This window comes from Pieris napi, chromosome 2, assembly GCF_905475465.1.
Source record: "Pieris napi chromosome 2, ilPieNapi1.2, whole genome shotgun sequence".
In the NCBI taxonomy this organism is placed as follows: domain Eukaryota; kingdom Metazoa; phylum Arthropoda; class Insecta; order Lepidoptera; family Pieridae; genus Pieris; species Pieris napi.
Window position 1 is genome coordinate 10,997,618 of NC_062235.1, and position 16,995 is coordinate 11,014,612.

Below are 16,995 nucleotides of genomic sequence, written 5' to 3' on the forward strand. Positions count from 1 at the left end.
AACATCCTTTTTTTTCCATCACTAATTTATAGGAGCTATACAGCTCCTTTTTCCTCTAAAATATCATTATACAGAGATAAAAAACAATAAAAAGCTGTTAAATGCTCAAGGGAATATGTTACAGATACTGTATTAATGTAATATCTGTGAGATCTTGTCAGTATTATTTAGTCAAATTCTCTACTATTATCCATTCTATTGTAGTAAGTCAAACTTCTTTTATTCTGAGGATGAGGAGTGTTTGATTTAAAAAGCATAGCTAATAAAATATAAAACCCACCAACAATTTTACTAAGAAAATCTAGAAAACCTAACAGCATAGGTGTAGAGTTTTTAATTAATATAGATATTTCCCTCAATAAAGCTAAAATAAAATTACCGAGGAAATTAACAAATGCTGTACTGCCTGTGAATATAGCAATAACAAATGCAAAAACAAATGTGACAAACTCTTTTGCGTTTCTTATTGTTAATGCACTTTTTAATGTTTCTTTAATTTCACTAAAACTTTCATTTAAATTTGCCTTAACTTCTTTAACTTGGCTTACATTATTCTTAGGCTTTTTAGTAGCTCCTGTTAGTATTGGTTCCAATTCTAAATATGAGTCTGTTATAGGCCTTATGCAATTTAATGTTATTAATATTTCATCAACTCTGAACTTGATACTTTTTACTTGAAACCAGAATGGGCCGAATGGTTGATTATCAATTTCTGTCCACAAACAAAGGCTAGGTGATACATTAACACTTATAGCGTTTGAATCCGTTATACCAATCCAATGTAACAATGGATACACAGAACGAAGTTTTTGAAGAGCATCAATCATATCCCTTTTGATTTCTGCTTCAGCGGCACTTATAAGAACCACATCCCGATAACCAATTCGTTGATCTACAAGTCTTCTTTCAAGATAGCGGCCTAAGAAAATGCGAGAGCGCAGTAAATCTTTAACATATTTTTTCACATTTAAAACAGCCATATCTTCAAATCTTTCCAACTGTGTCGAATTTCCAGACGAATCCGCAGACGGACTTTGCACTGAAACACTCATTTTGTATGCTTTGCTTGAAGTAAAAAATAAAGTGCAAATTAATTCCTAAGATATCTCAACCATAACAAAAGCTTAGAAAATATAAATAGTTTCTGACAGCCGTCATAAAATTATGACACAGATGCAATAGAGTGACACTGACTGGTAAAATTGGAATCAGTGATGCCAACTTGTATAGAATGTTCCCCCTAAGCTAATGCCAACGCCTAGAATATCGATTTAAAACCCCAACACAAGCACAACCTTTTTGTTGCACACGAGATTTGTGAAGTAATTCAAATATCCATTAAAAATACATTCAAGTAGCTAAGCTGTCATTTCGACCTTTTAGCCTTTTGATATTTCAGTTTAAGTCATGATGGGAGTTTATATTTGGTTTTGTTTATTGGTTGAGTTTGAGGCTTAATATAAATTGTATACTTAGATTTTTTTTAAGGAAAAGAAATAAATTTCTAGATTAAAGTACCCCGTAAATAAATGTACCTACTAAAAACCCCTTAACATCTCATTTCTCTAAAATTTGGTGGGAAAACCCCCAAATTGGCGTCACTGATTAAAATGAGATCTATAGATAAATCGAAGCGATCTTTTACAACAGATAATGTATTGGGTAGGTACATTCTCTTTATGAGTTATAATCACGTTGTCCCTAAAAAAAGAATTTCGACAGTTTATCTTATAAATAGGATATTGTTTGGTTTTAAATTTTATCTGATAATATTGAATTGAAGTCTGGTTAATGAAGATTAAGAAAACAATTTTTTGTTAAGATTCTTGTATTTTCAAATACTACAAATTTTAATTACATATTTCTAAAGTTTCATCATTCATAAATGTCATTTGTTAATAGCTTTATAACACGTTTATCTGTTACAAATAATACCAAATATATCATAATAATAATAATATATTCCTTTGTACATAATTCAATATATTTAATTCTATAAAATAATAACGTGTTTAACGTGAGCTTAAACTTATAAAGAAATAAACGATATAAAATAATAGGCTTAAACTAAAAATTGTATTTCATATAAAAACTTCTTAATAGGAATTCATTAAGGCAAATACACTTTTATGGGATATTCCCATATGGGAATTTAATAAAAATTTTCGTAATGACATCAGTTAAGACAATTAATATATATACATATAAAGCATCCCGAACTATCACATTGTATCTAGAAAATAGTTCATTATCGAATTAACCTTGCATTCATTACTATCAGAGCACAATAAAATCTTATCTATTTTAGAAACATGAATAAACTCTACTTCTAGAACATAGTTACAATGTGGCTAACTTTTATTACATCAGTAATTCAATAACTTGCGAATAACAATGCTTTATATATTTTTTCGAAGCTTGCAGTAATGCTTGCTTGACGCAAAGTATCTTTGTCTAACACCTCAAGTCGAAATACTTCAAAATGAAAAGTCACACACAGATATTTTTTTAAGGTTTATTCTATGGCAACATTGTTTTATCTACAAGTTTTTGTAAACTCTCTATGGTATTGTTTTTTTATGGCAATAGTTTTAACTATATATACATATAGTATTGTTACTCGTATTCTATCAATATTAAAAAAAAACAATTCTATACTTAAATAAAAAAGTAAAAAATATCCCGCAAAATGCTTTTGCAATTATCTATTTAAAATTCGAATAATTAATAGCTAGACATCTAATAAAATTATTTTTCTAGTTAACACAATACTAAATCTAGAACCGATATGCTTTATAAAAATCAATTTATATTTAAAAGGAACTTAATTATTTTGTAATTAATTTCTAATGTTTTTAACTGATATTCTTAATCATAGACAGACGTAAAAATTATGTTTGATTCATGTGATCGAAGTAAAAGCAGTATTGCGATTTTGTTATAATAGGACATCATTTCTAACCCTAAATCGTAATTTAGAAAATATCTGATCTTTTTTTTCGACGAAAGTCATACCTAATATAAGTGAAATAGCTTTAATATAAATTATCCACAAGACATTAAAATACTCTAAACGTAGAAAAGTCAATAATTAAGTACTAGAATTGACTACTAAAGATTTTTGCTAGCTAGCCGTACCTATTCGCCCTAAGCCATTCTAGATTTGTATATCCCACTACTCACAACCTTTATACCCACTTTCCTTAATTCGTTGATTAATTAAACATACAGATTTCCTCGGAAACCCTGTTTAGGCCAAAAAAAAAACTATACCTGTTAGTACGAAATTTCTTACTCCTTGCCAACTTAACCGTCTCGAATAAAACCTTTTTTAAGATAAAGAGAAGTAATGTTTGCATATTTAAAAAGAGAGAAATTCTCAAGTCATATTAGCTAAAGTCTTAATCTAACATTACGACGTGAAACTCACAATTCATATTCTGTAGACTATACTAAAACACAGCCCTTAGGAAGGACTAAACGTCACCCTTACATGTCAGCTGTCAATCAACTACAAAGTTAAAAGTAATATTTTATCTATGCGCAAAGACCGACCTTTTTTATCTTCTTGTTCAAATAAAGTAAATCAGTCTCAATATATTAAACTTCTCTTTCACAAATTGTATTTTGATAAAGCCTTTAGAACGTTGTTTTAACTAACACTGCTCAAAGACTGATTTAATTAAAGCGCTAATATACATCGCTTTTATAAGTACAATAAATACTGCAAAAGCTTAAGGTTTTACCTAAGTAAAAATACTATCCAAAATGAATAAGCAAGATAATATTGTTGACTTATTTCCACTTGTAACTGTCAATCGTTGTCAAAACCATATTTCATATTGAAATACATACTGTATTTCAAATTGACAAACTATTTCACAATAAGAAACCCGCGTACACTCGTTAGGAACTTGTCAAAATTGTCCTGAAACCGAATTTTATGGGTTCTCAAACCGTCAAAGAGAACTCCATTCGTCAAAACCGTAAAAGCCTCTTCTAACCGCGGAACATTTGCGGGGTCATTGGCCGCAAAGGCATCGATTAACTGCCGAGCTAAGCCTTCTAGCAGAGCCGGTTTGACACACGTCAAGGCATAAATTGCTGCCCCGGCCGCTGGAATGGAATCTGGTGGAATTTCCATCTTTATTATCAACATCAGCAGAAGCTCCGCCAACGAAAGGAGAGACATTGCGTAGGGGTTGTCAGAGCCAAGTGTTCGGACTTTGTTAGCGATACCAGTTATGGTGTCGCAGCAGAGTGTCGACACATCGCACGACACTGCGGTCAGACCTACCCTTAGAGCGGATACTACCATCGCGAAATCTTCCACCGGAAGATTGGTGAGCTGAAACAGAGATTCCGTATTATTTCTGTGGGCATAGGTCAAAATATGATAAATGCAATTTCATTACTTCACAGCACAAGCGATTAAATATTATTAAGAAAAGGCTCTATTAAAATATTAAACAGTCAATATATGAATGAATGTACTTATGTCTGATCTATGACCACAGATTTATAATCCACAGCTTTTAATTTAACGATTTACAATTTTTTAATTATAAAGTATAGCCAAGAAAAAAAATGGTCACATATCGAGGTTTCCTATTAAAATGCAACTAGTTTTCTTCCACGTAAATTCTGACCAAGTTATGAGCCGAGATACTCGAGGAAATTGACCACAAATATAAAACATTCGAAATGTAAATTAGTAAATTCGAAATTAATCTTTTAAAAATCTTATTTACATAGTAAAAAAAATATTTTTTAATATTATTCATCGACACTGATGGTAATTAATCGAAAATCACAGATAATATTTCTATAAATTAATGAAGATATAGCAATATTTAATTATTATTTCTTTAAAATTATAAAATTTCTAATTCGTTTCAAAATAGAACTCAATTTAACAGTGAATATAGGTATACGATAAAACACACCCGGAAAACCGGACATGACATACCTGATCGTGGTTCTCCAAATCACGTATCATCCGGTACGCGTGCAAGGCCAGCGTTGGTAAGGACAAGAGTGGCGGCGTGACCATAGGTAACAATAACCGTAAACCCCTTGCGCAAGTTGGACCTACATTTCCTTCACCACTACGGGCTATTGCCCCAACTACTTCCATTATCGCGCATATGTCCTAGAATTGTTAATAAATACAATTAAGTTGTGACATAATAACACTAGTATATATTTTGTCAGGGAATGCTCTCATTACCTCCTATTACTTTTCAGAATCATAATTTAATTTGATTAGATTTTTGAAGTTATACTTCTTTAGGCGCGTTATGAAAAATTTATGAGAGTGAAATTTTACGATGCCCGCGCACCGTGACACAAAATTAACAGAATGAAGTTGCTCACGGAAGAAGCTAAAGCATTGGACATAATTTAAAAACAACATTCGAATAATAATAGAATTTATGTTACACTTAATGTAAGAGAATAATAATAATTAAATATTTATTTATTTTATTTTTCAAACGTATACTGAACTTTATTGACTATAATGAACCCTTTTCCAGCCTTTGTTTATTTAATTGTAATTAATTATTTGCATGCAATCAAAAACTATTTTTAATAATGCCAAAGAAGTATAACTTCTTACGCGCGTACATAAGTACAGGCACCCTTTTTTTGTGTAGCCCATAGAATATGCAAACGTATACCACCCTATACCTACGTGGTCATAATGAAATAATCTTTGCTGCTTATAATCATGGCCACCTTTTCAGGGTCAAAAAGTCTGCTGCATATTCTTACCTCATAGGCCTCTTCTTCCGCGTCTTGAGGGATGCTGGTAATTTTGCCAGAATTCCATCTCATATATACTTCAAATGTCGTGTTGCATACTTCTAAGAACCTGAAAACAGAAAATAATAATTCCAAATTATAAAATTGTATCTTTTTTTTTTACATTTGCCGGTTTCCTAACAATGTTTTACTTCACCGTTCGTGCTAATGTTAAATGGGCACATAGTTTTATTATTATTAGTAAATTATTAGAATAATCAGTATAAAGCAGTGTTTCTTAACGTGGGGCCCACGCCCCTACATTTCGGAAAATTTATTAAAATTATTTGGAATTTGGTTTTAAAAATTTTACTTCCTGCGCTCACAACAATTTACTGGTCATTTCTCTTAAGTGAATAATAATAATAATCTTTTTTTTTTAATATTAAAAATTTGTATTACTTTTCAGTTCGTAATCCTACAGCTAACAAAAATCACACAATTACACTAAATGGAATTAACAAAAATATATATAAAAACAAACAATTACACTTAATGGAATACATATTTACAAAAAGGTCCAAACATTTATATAAGGAAAGGTTGGGAAAACTGGTATAAAGACTAAACTTACTTGTTAACATTCTGTTTTTGTACGGAGTGCAGCATTCTCTTTGCGCTCCTAGCGAGGAGATTAATAGCTGGCAACACTACGCCCGGGTAGTTGTGGTACTTGAACACTATCGCAGGGACCTTGTCTAACGCCCCGAGCAGCATCATAAACTGCTCATCCACAGATCCTACCTATGAAAAAATTGTATAAAAAACCCGTGTGTATGTGAAATTGTTGGCATTGGATATGACTATCTATTTAGACATTTTAACACGTATTTATGTTTTTCCAAAAATTGCTCAAAAAGATATGATAATCTTTTTTAATTCTAAGGGCACAGTTCAAATTTCATCAAAATCGGTTCAGTATTTCAGATATGGCTATCTACACATTTCTAGGGGTAAAGTACTTTAACATATAGAGATATGCCAATTTAAAAACATTACAATGTCAGATGTGACAATGACAGTTATCGATGCTATCTACGCATTTCTGGAGGTAAACTGTGCTCAAAATATTGAGACATCAATTTAAAAAAAAAAAAAAAAACAATGGCAGATGGTGACATCTGTCAGATGTCTATGACAGTTAATACTCACTTCGTGGACTCCCTCAGTGACTCCAATAAAGCAATCAAGGGTATCAGCAAGCATATTCCGAACTGGTTCAGTGTCAGAGTCCATATTTAGTATATTTTGTAATTTCTCAGTCAGCGCCACGGTACTTGTCAAAAGGCGGGAACGAGCTTCACCTAAAAATTATTTTAAAATATTTTTATAAAGAAAAATAAATAAATAAAGTAAAGTCACATAAGACAATTTTATTTTGAATAAATCTATAATCTAATCGATTTGAACTTTTTTTAAAATATTATGGCAATAGTTTTAACTTTATGCTAGTTTCAAGTACGATTTGAACTTTAGCGCGTATTTCATTTTACTGTCAAATGTCAAACTTCATAAAGAATGTACTGACAGCTCTTGTCACGCTAGACGTTTGACGGAAAATACTGTTAGTGAATTATTTGTGTGTATGTTATCAAAAAAGTTATACATAAAATAAGTAAATACCTTCAGAATATGTAGCAGCAATGGCGAAGGCTCTATGTAACTCCCGTCTAACGTGACCGGGAAGATTATTCCCCGCGGCCTCCCACGCCACTAACGATAGGAACTCTTCGCAACTTGCTAAAGGACTTTCTCTGAAAATCATTCGGTTGTCACAGGTATTCAATAAAAATAAAAAACTTTATTCAGGACAGAAATATGGTTGTGACAAAATTGATCCAACGCTAGGGAGCCCCTTGTGGGTAACTAAAATAAAAGAAATCAGTGGCGCTACAACCTTTTTAGATCTGTATGTGTTTCATGGTCATTTGTTAATCTAATAGGCAAGTAGGTTGATTAGCCTCCTGTGCCTGGAGCACGCCGTTGACTTTTTGGGTCTAGGGCAAGTCCGTTTACTTCACCGTTCGAGCGAATGTTAAATGAGCACATAGAAAGAAAGTCCATTGGTGCATAGCAAGGATCGAACATACGACCTCAGGGATGAAAGTCGCACACTGAAGCAACTAGGCCAACACTGCCTGCACTTCACATGGGTAACTGGATTACAATTATTCCATTATAGCGCTCTTGGTATTTTATACATTCAGCAACGATTTCGTTTTTAAGCTATTGCATAGATTTTATCGCGGGCTTTGAGCGCGGCGACCGAATCAAGAAATTCCGTAACGAAAAAAGCCTAACACACGATGACGTAATATAGGTGCGGCCAATACGCGTTAGAGTGGGACAGAACGCATACTGCGCATTCCCATCTCTCTGACGAGATCGGTGACGTAGCGTGAGCGGGGCCGGTACGCGTTAGAGTGAGACAGACTATATAGGCGTTTTAGTCTGAGTCTGGTAAAGTGGTAGATTGAAATAATATCAAAGAAAAAACTTGAATTAATATCAAAGAAAAATAAATACTGCATAAATGAAATATAAATAAATAATTATATTGCAAAAGTTTATAAAAATGCTATGCAATAGCTTTACCGCGGCAGTCCCCGAGTGCCACACGTTTTTATTTTATTAGATTATTAGTGTACAAAATCTATTGTAACGCATTTGTAATTTTAATTTGTGTGAATAAAAAATAGTTTATACTCACTTGCGATGATTGTGCGCAAGAGTGGCCAGTAATTGTGTAGCATGTGTTGCAGCAACAGGCTGAGATGAGAGATGTCGTAGAACGGCCGCCGCGCGTCGCGTTATTCGACTTATTGACCACACAGAACCTTGGGAACCCGTCCCAAAAGCGCATTCTAGCACCTGGAAATTAACAAAAAATTTAATTTAATTCTAAACATTTTTTATGAAACGTATTCTTAAGAATCTTGCTACAAGTGCGCATGTGCAATAGTCACTCATTTGACTCCTTCAGTTGTTTACGAATTGTTATGATGAATCGTTTTCAAGCATAGACAATGTGTGGGTAATATGTGTAAAAAAGTCAATAAATACTCTTGACGTAATCACCGAATACGAAAATCAAAGACACACACAACTAATTTAAGTTTAGTTAACTAATTTAACTATATCTACTCTCTTACTTAATGATTCCGTTATCTGCATTCTTTATATCTTCTCTTCTTAACATCTCTTACCTCAGAATATTGCGAAGACTGTTGCATCAAGTATGAATTGGCCCATATCTTGAGTAACCATGAAATTGTGGCAGACAATTCAGGGCTGAAGACAGACCCTAGCCCAGCTTCTAGGGCCGCGTATTCGTACATACTAATACGGAGTATTTCACCCATTATTCTGAAAAACAGTATCGTGAACCTATAGAAAATATTATAGAAATTTGCGCCGAATATGGTAGTTCCCAAAAAGTTTCAATGGATTGTAATGAAATAAGATGTAGACAATTTGCGCTATCGTAAAAATGTTTAAAAAAAAACCAATTTAGGGCTGCCCATAAGTCGTGTGTATGGCGAACCTAGGAGGCTTTTGTCAAGAACAAAACTGATCGGTAGTAATAATATTCATGAATGTATAAAACAATTAAAATATACTCTGTACTATACAGCAGTAAAGGTATAAGGCACGACTAGTAGAACGACTACTGCCTACCCAATAAGGCATGGGTTAGAGTCTAACTACAGAAATATGTGTGTAACCGTTAGACACATATTTCTGTATTTTAATAAAAAAAAATTGGACGATTTTTTTTTATTATTTATCAACCCCAAAACAAATGACAACGTCAGACATTGAAGGCGATGTTCTTATATAAATTTAAAAATATACACAATTTAATGAAACATTTACTATGTATATCTTTATATGTGTATTAAAGTATAAAATTATTACAGATTGGCAACCACGACATGGGAAATGAAAAGAGGAAGACGGAGAAAGAGATGGGCAAACGATATAAAAAGAATAGGAGGCCCAACTTGGACAAGAAGAGCTAAAAATTTGAAAACAATGAAAGCAGCTGGAAGAGGCCTATGTGTCACAGGTAGGGAATGCAATCCCGATCCCGCGGGATTCTGATCTCGCGAGATCCCGTGTAATTTTTCGGGATCAATCCCGAAGCACAATATGACGAGATCCCGTTCGAGATTGACGGGATTGGGAGATACTGATTTAGTTAGTGCAGAACATACGTTGCGTTTCATGATTCGAAAGCTAGAAGACCTAAAACTACTCTCTCAGAAAAGTTGATCTCTTCGATGAAAAATCCGAATAATTTTCAAGATGATTTGGAGCAATGGAAAGGTAACGAGACTTTCCAATTGCCAAGCAACATAGACATATTAGAGTCAGTAATAAAAAAGAAATGGATTTATTTGAGTGTGAGGAACAAGGGGGCGATTTTTGCAGTTTACATAATATAATTGCTTATTCACGCTGTTGCCAACCAGTGATGAGTTGGAGAGAGCATTCTCAGCAGCTGGACATCGCAACGAACATTAGATGCCGGTTATCAGATAGCATTCTTGATACACTTTTTTTAAAGAAGTAACTTTCAAAATTAACTACTTTTTAATCTCCTTAAACTATATCTACTTTTGTTTTGATTATGTTTATGTTAGTAAAACTGTTAATTATTAAGTTAGCCTTAGTTTTCTTTCAAATAATTAACGTCATTATCACAAAGAAGTTTTCATCGTATTCAGTCATGTGAAATTCAAATTTTTTTAAACTGGACGAGATCCCGAAAATCTCGGGATCCCGCTGGATTGATATTTGTAATCCCGCGGGATCTCGAATTTACGATCTCGAGTCGGGATTGCATTCCCTAGTCACAGGACATGCTGATGTAATAGATTAAGTTAGGTCATGTAATTTAAACAAGTATTTATATAATATATTACGTATATACTGGGTGTCCGCGATAAAGGCATAATAATATATGTGTAAGTATAGTGATTTTTTTGACATTATTGTTAGTACTGTAAGATAGTGTATGTATTTTTGTGACTAAATAATATAAAGACATACTTAAGTATAGGATCGACGCTATCCGTACTGGAACTTTCGCCAACCAAGTAGCGAAGTGAGGCATCGACATTCGCGTTCTCAGACATACTGTATTGCACTATCTCTGGTGGTATCATTACCGTTTCGCCTTCCACACAATCCACTGCTATGAAGTGACCTAGAATATTCAATTTTTAAACCTTAACTTTTTAACTTTTTAGCATTTAGAGTTTAACAAATCTCAAAATTTCAGACCCTTTTAAGAAGTCAGGTGTTATGAGTTGCGTATTTATTCAATAGAGGTTTTTTTGTTGTTGCATTAATTGCAACGTAATTAACATTTCAAAATATTAAACCAAATTAAATAGCACAGTTTTATACTTACTTAAATCAACTCAATTAATAAATAATGGAAGTTGATATCGAAGTCTTAAATTTGTTTAATTCAGACCATCGTATTAGACAAAAAACAAAAAAAAATAGGTTTTGATTACAAGGATTTAGATTTACTTGTTAGAATGATTATATTTCTACATGTATTTTATGAAAACTTCAATTTTAACAATTTTGAAGTGGAATTTAATGTGAGTGCGACATTAAAAGAACCTAAATGTGGATATTTAAGTAGTTTAGTCCTATTTGATAGTTCTTAAGGAATTTCCCCTGTTTCTATTAAAATTCCTGTCTATGTGTACCTGTAATCATTAATATCCAATGCAGATCTTCAAACAGGGTGATGAGTTGCTCCCCTCCACCCACAGACAATTTGCCCATGTGCATTAATTGTAACTGAGATTCAAGTCTGAAAAAGTGCGATAAATTTTATGATAACCAAATGACCTTAGTGTTAATGATTCCTTACAATTTCTTTGTACACCAAAACTAATAGTATATTTTAATAATAGATTAAAATAATCGCGAACTTTCTTGCTAGTTATTCTCGCTCTACCCCCCTGCCTGATTTGGAGACTGGTAGTAAATATAGACCTTGCTTTTTTTAAATACTGACGTTCGTAAGGGTATACCTATATGAATAAATTAATTTTGATTTGATTCGATTTAAAAGAAATGAGAATGTAATTTGTTAAAATTTTTTTACCAAATTAATCGTGTATTAATGGTCTTCGTAGCTAACATAGCTTTTTTTTTTAATTAAAACAACTTCACGGATGTTGAAAAATGTTATTTGTTGGTTTTTTGTTATCTTTATGGATTTCACACTAACCTCTTACTCCTTTCAGTTAACAGTGTAAACAAAACATGGCAACAATGCGCAGGCGCCTTCCTAGCTATCGCCCCAATCGTCATCAGCACGTTACTATGTAATTGTCTCTCGTCTTCATGTATATCATCATTTATATCTTCGTTACAGCCGTCGCTGCTTTCTGTACCTCTTTAAGTACAATAATAATAAATCGTTTATTCAAATAAAGTGCACAATTAGACATATAAAAATAGGCATGCCAATGTTATATTAATTATTATAATAAGAACAGTTGAGTTATTAATAATTGTTGTCAAAAATTATGGTCTAAATACTCTCCCTTTAAAATTAATTTATTATTAATAAAAAAGCATGGAGGGCCTTTTCATTTATTTATGTTCAATTTTTATTATGTTAATGCAACGAAGTGTTAATAAATAAAATGCATTTTATAAAGTACAATATCAACTATGAGACGAAAAACTACCGTATATATAACAATGAATTGCTGTTGGTTTGTCTCGCTTAAACTCGAGAATGGCTGAACAAATTTGGCTAATTATTATTGTAATATTTGTGGAAGTTTAAACGATGAGAAATATAAAAAAGTATCACAGTATCAAGTTTTGACACAAATCTATATATATATATAAAAAGAAAATGGTGTTCGTTTGAGGCTCTTTCACGCTTAAACCACTGATCGTATCGACACTACCACCATTCGATGCGAAATTTTTCCTAGATGGTTTATGGCTATTTATTTTTTTAATTCCAACGTTCCTTCATTTTTTTATTTCTGTTTTACTTTTATGAAAATTTAAATTAAAAATTTAAATTTAATAAAAACAAAAGAGGCTTCCTAGAACCGCAAAACGTCAACATCTGTTAAAAACTCGATTTTCGAAATATTTCAATTTTCTTAGCGGGAAGTTAAAAAGAAGAATAATAAAAATATGAAAAAAAATAAAATAATGAAACATAAAATTTATTTTAATTCGTCCAGCAAAGCGGGCGCGAAACGGCTAGTATTACATATATTTGGTGATACGTTCCCCGGGTCATCTAGTAGTACAAAAATTAGGTGCCTAGGTGAATAATAAATGAATACCTATATTAAATGAAAATGCGTGGTACATATTGGTCTAAGTAATGGCTTCCTCACGATATTTCTTAAAGAATTAAATAACTATTTTTGCTCAAAAATAGAAAATTTATTGGTTGATCCGGGATTTGAACTGACAAGCTCAGGGTTCAAAGCGCGGCTATTCATTGCACAAATATTTAGGATAATTAAATTATTATGTATGTAACAAACTTACCTAGTTCCATCAGGCGGAGCTAATCGGCACTGTAAATACGTATTGAAGATCTCTATACAAGGCCCTATAAAGGCCTCATTCGAAAACCCATCTGTCTCGTGAGTAAGAGAACTCCATGTGTGCAGGAATTTATTTAACGCCTCTCTCCAAACTGTGTCATCATTAATCTAAAACGAAATCAGAAATGGTTTGTCCTCGTAATCTTATATATAGCATTCTCGTGTCACAATGTTCGTCCCGTACTCCTCCGAAACAGCTCGACAGATTCTTATGAAATTTTTTATGCATATTCAGTAAGTCTGAGAATCGGCTACTGTCTATCTTTCAAACCCCTAAGTGATAAGGGATGTCCCCAAATATTTTTTATTTTTTATACAAATTTTTTTGTTTATATTTTTTTATGAGACAGCATACAAAAATACATGTCATGTCACTGAACTCCTCTTAAACGGCTCGACCGATTTGATTGATTTTTTTGTATGCGTTTGGCACCCTGGATGGCATAAATCAGCCCGGCAGATGGAACTGTAGATGGTTATTCATTTATATATACAGCAAATAAACAGCTGGTATATATTATAAATAAATTTTCTGTTAATGTGTTCGTAATTGAACTCCTAAACGGCTGGACAGATTTTGATAAATTATGTGAACACACAAAGTCGAGTCGAGAATGATTTACATTATTAGATATTTTTTTGTAGAAAAACCCAAAAGTTGTTCTACTTTGACTATGCTAATAATAAGTCCCAATAATTTGTTATTACAGAATAAAGCTTGACTTACCCCTTCCTCAATAATAGAACCTCTTATACAATGGCAAGTGTATGTTGTTAAATATTGCAGAAATGCCGGTGGAGATGCTGCTATCATAGGCGGAGTAAAAAACTGAACCAATCTGCAATAAATATCAGATATCCCAAGCATTTCTCTATCAAACGGTTGTATCAATGAGAGCATCCTCATAAAATTATTCACATAGTTGTCATAATATTGCTCTTTCAGATTATTCCCAGATAATATGATGCCACTCAAACGAGCCAATTGCACAAGACAGATTAGTGATGGATTAGCTAACTCTGGATCCATCCGTACATGCACATGGATCTCAAAGAACAGAGCTATCAATTCCGGTTTCAATATAGTATCCTTCCAACGAAGATTCAAACGTAACGCTGGTGCACCATCACTTTGGTATAGGGATTCAAAATCACCTATCAGTCTTTTAGAGAGCAGTGGTGAAACATGAAACCAACACAGGATCGTTTCAACTATAGTTAGAAGTTGTTTTGTCAATAATGCCTGATCACCTTCAGGACGTACTCCAGAACGGACAATTTGTTCCAATACACTAACAGTAAATCTAAATATCCGCTTTAAATCTGTAGCCTCAAATGATTTCTTAAGCCAATAGTGAACTTCCCACGTTATACCAACATCGGCAGATTTTACTGTGATGGCGTATTCTTGCATTATAGTCTGAATCATAGCACAGGCTAACTTCTGTTGACCAATAGGGGAGCCTAAAATAATTTTCTCTAATTCATCTAACAAAGCCTTCCTGTCTCTTCCAGAATCATTTATACTTCCTCTCTTTATTATCACTGCTATTGTCTAAAAGTCAAAATAAAAAGTATTACGCATTATAATAAATTTTAGTAGTGTCCTATTACTTTATACAGCACATTACAATTATCAGTGTGACAAGCTTAGCTTTATTTTATTTTCTGATACAATGTTAAGTTAATTATTTTTTACAACAATACCAATATTAATGTAGCCTACAGCGCCTAGCTACTGCTTAGCTGTACTCTGAGCATGATAGAAAACTTTAATGTTAACATGCTTTTTAATGAAATGTTTTAGATGTATATATTTTTTTAATTATAATCTAGACCAGCCAGTATAAAAGTTTTATTAACAAAGAACTTTGATTTTAATACAGATATTTGATTAATAATATAATAATTATCTTATTATCAATCAATTAATTTATGTGAAAATAATTGAATGTAACAATATAAATTTCTTTTTGAGGCTTATGGTTTGACAGTATTCATATTATATACCTGAAGCAATTTATCTTTCAGAAAAGATGGTGTTTCCTTTCTAAGAAGGTAATTGACTAAATATTCTCGGAGAGATGAGATATCATTATCAGTCAGTAAATTCCATTCTCTGATGAGAGCAGTTTTTAATAAACCAGCTGCTTCAAACAAAACATAATCAGATGAAGACTTTTCTAGAATCTCACGGCACAATTGATATGGATTTTTAGAATTTCTAAATTCCAGAAATACACTTTCAGCTTGATGTCTTTGCACAGATGTAACCAAATTAGGTGGTGCCTGAAAAGTTTATTCATGTAAACACAAAATGGTTGTTTATTATCACTATACTTACATTTTTCTTAATATTTACCATAAGCATTTGAGCAGCTGCTTCTAAAGTCTCAATAACCGAATTATCCATTATGTTTACAATTTAGAAAATACAAATGTTATGAAACTAGGAATATTCTATGAATGCATTATCAAATATTTACAGACGATATTATGCCATTTACACCATAAAAGATGAATAACGCACTATCGAAAATAAAACTCGTTAAATTTTATTCTGCAAAATATAACATACATTGAACAAATGTACCAAATAATTTCTAATATTTTCGCACTTGCGAGTTGCGGCTTTCAAGTATTGCAGATGATGATTGACATAAACTTTAAGTTTTGACAATGACAGATAAAGCAACTTAAGGAAAGTTCAAATTTCAAAAGAAGGAAAGCGATTTCTGCGATTATTGTTGATCCTCTTGTCTCTTTAATCTAACTAAATATATTTTTTTCCGAAGACAAAATATTATTATAATATATTTTTACAATGTTTTTTATTCAAAAACACAGAACGTGCTTATCATTCATTCATATTACCCGGACCCGGACATACAACGGCCAATATTTAAGCCGGAATATGCTTAGGAGTATTAAGATTTAAAAATATGCATAGCGCAAAATCACCTGCATCTTGAGCACACCCCACATACACACCCTCACGTTCATACGTACCCTCACTTTTACACTATCATACAACAGTCAACACAGCTAAATTAGGTACGGTCTATTTACAGGATTAGAAGGAAGACGCCAGAAGGAACTAACTACTCTACAATGTCGGCCAGTTGCGTATATATTTTGATTTGCGTTTTTTTAAATACTAAATGAATTTAACGAATTCTAAAGAAAATAATCCTTAATTTTGTTGTTTTTCAGACTGCGATGATCACAGTTCACAGTCTTGGGTTATGGAAGGTCTAGGTTTTCCTTTCCTTTTTCTAGGTTCGATGTTCGATGCAAAATTTTGCAACAATTTTTCATTTCCTGCGTGCACTTTGTTTAAATAATTTATTAAATAATAATGATAAAAAATATCAGCTATTGTTTAAATAAGTACCTTAAGAATAAATGAGTGAAAACAATAAAAGTAATTATCTGATTATGTTTAAATAAATATTACTATAATAGATTAATTTCACAATGTTTGAACAACAAACAATACAATATAACAATTCATTTTATGCACATCTTTTGCAATTTCCTTATTGGATATTTTTATTTACTGTGTACAAGTTTT

At 32.3% G+C, this 16,995-nt stretch overlaps 2 protein-coding genes across 3 annotated transcripts; both read right to left on the minus strand.

Moving 5' to 3' along the window:
* Nucleotides 1-16: 16 nt before the first annotated feature.
* LOC125058985 lies at nucleotides 17-1,148 on the minus strand. The gene has a single exon (XM_047663079.1). It carries the CDS (start codon nucleotides 1,050-1,052, stop codon nucleotides 168-170), a length of 885 nt encoding a protein of 294 aa, XP_047519035.1. The 5' UTR covers nucleotides 1,053-1,148; the 3' UTR covers nucleotides 17-167.
* A 1,366-nt stretch (nucleotides 1,149-2,514) lies between these two features.
* On the minus strand, nucleotides 2,515-16,531 carry LOC125058915 (exportin-4-like). Of its 2 annotated transcripts, none has more exons than XM_047663057.1 (15): nucleotides 15,784-16,531; nucleotides 15,432-15,710; nucleotides 14,149-14,976; nucleotides 13,363-13,529; nucleotides 12,065-12,232; nucleotides 11,535-11,641; nucleotides 10,861-11,017; nucleotides 9,012-9,171; nucleotides 8,516-8,676; nucleotides 7,429-7,559; nucleotides 6,958-7,109; nucleotides 6,380-6,549; nucleotides 5,776-5,875; nucleotides 4,970-5,152; nucleotides 2,515-4,348 (listed from the first exon to the last, which is right to left on the minus strand). In XM_047663057.1, the coding sequence occupies exons 1-15, from the start codon at nucleotides 15,832-15,834 to the stop codon at nucleotides 3,875-3,877; spliced, it is 3,288 nt and encodes a 1,095-aa protein (XP_047519013.1). In that variant the 5' UTR covers nucleotides 15,835-16,531; the 3' UTR covers nucleotides 2,515-3,874. The 2 variants fall into 2 exon arrangements, with proteins under 2 accessions (XP_047519013.1, XP_047519020.1); XM_047663064.1 differs by having other exon boundaries at nucleotides 16,000-16,070.
* Between the last annotated feature and the right edge of the window lie 464 nt (nucleotides 16,532-16,995).

What these genes read in the sequence shown, in the direction of transcription:
- LOC125058985 (XM_047663079.1), bottom strand. Translation starts at nt 1,052, where the DNA reads ATGAGTGTTTCAGTGCAAAGTCCGTCTGCGGATTCGTCTGGAAATTCG.
- LOC125058915 (XM_047663057.1), bottom strand. Translation starts at nt 15,834, where the DNA reads ATGGATAATTCGGTTATTGAGACTTTAGAAGCAGCTGCTCAAATGCTT. An exon ending in CAGCTGCTCAAATGCTTATG is followed by an intron (nt 15,711 to 15,783) that starts GTAAATATTAAG and finishes TAAACTTTTCAG; the next exon opens with GCACCACCTAATTTGGTTAC. An exon ending in ATTTGGAGAACCACGATCAG is followed by an intron (nt 4,349 to 4,969) that starts GTATGTCATGTC and finishes TCTCTGTTTCAG; the next exon opens with CTCACCAATCTTCCGGTGGA.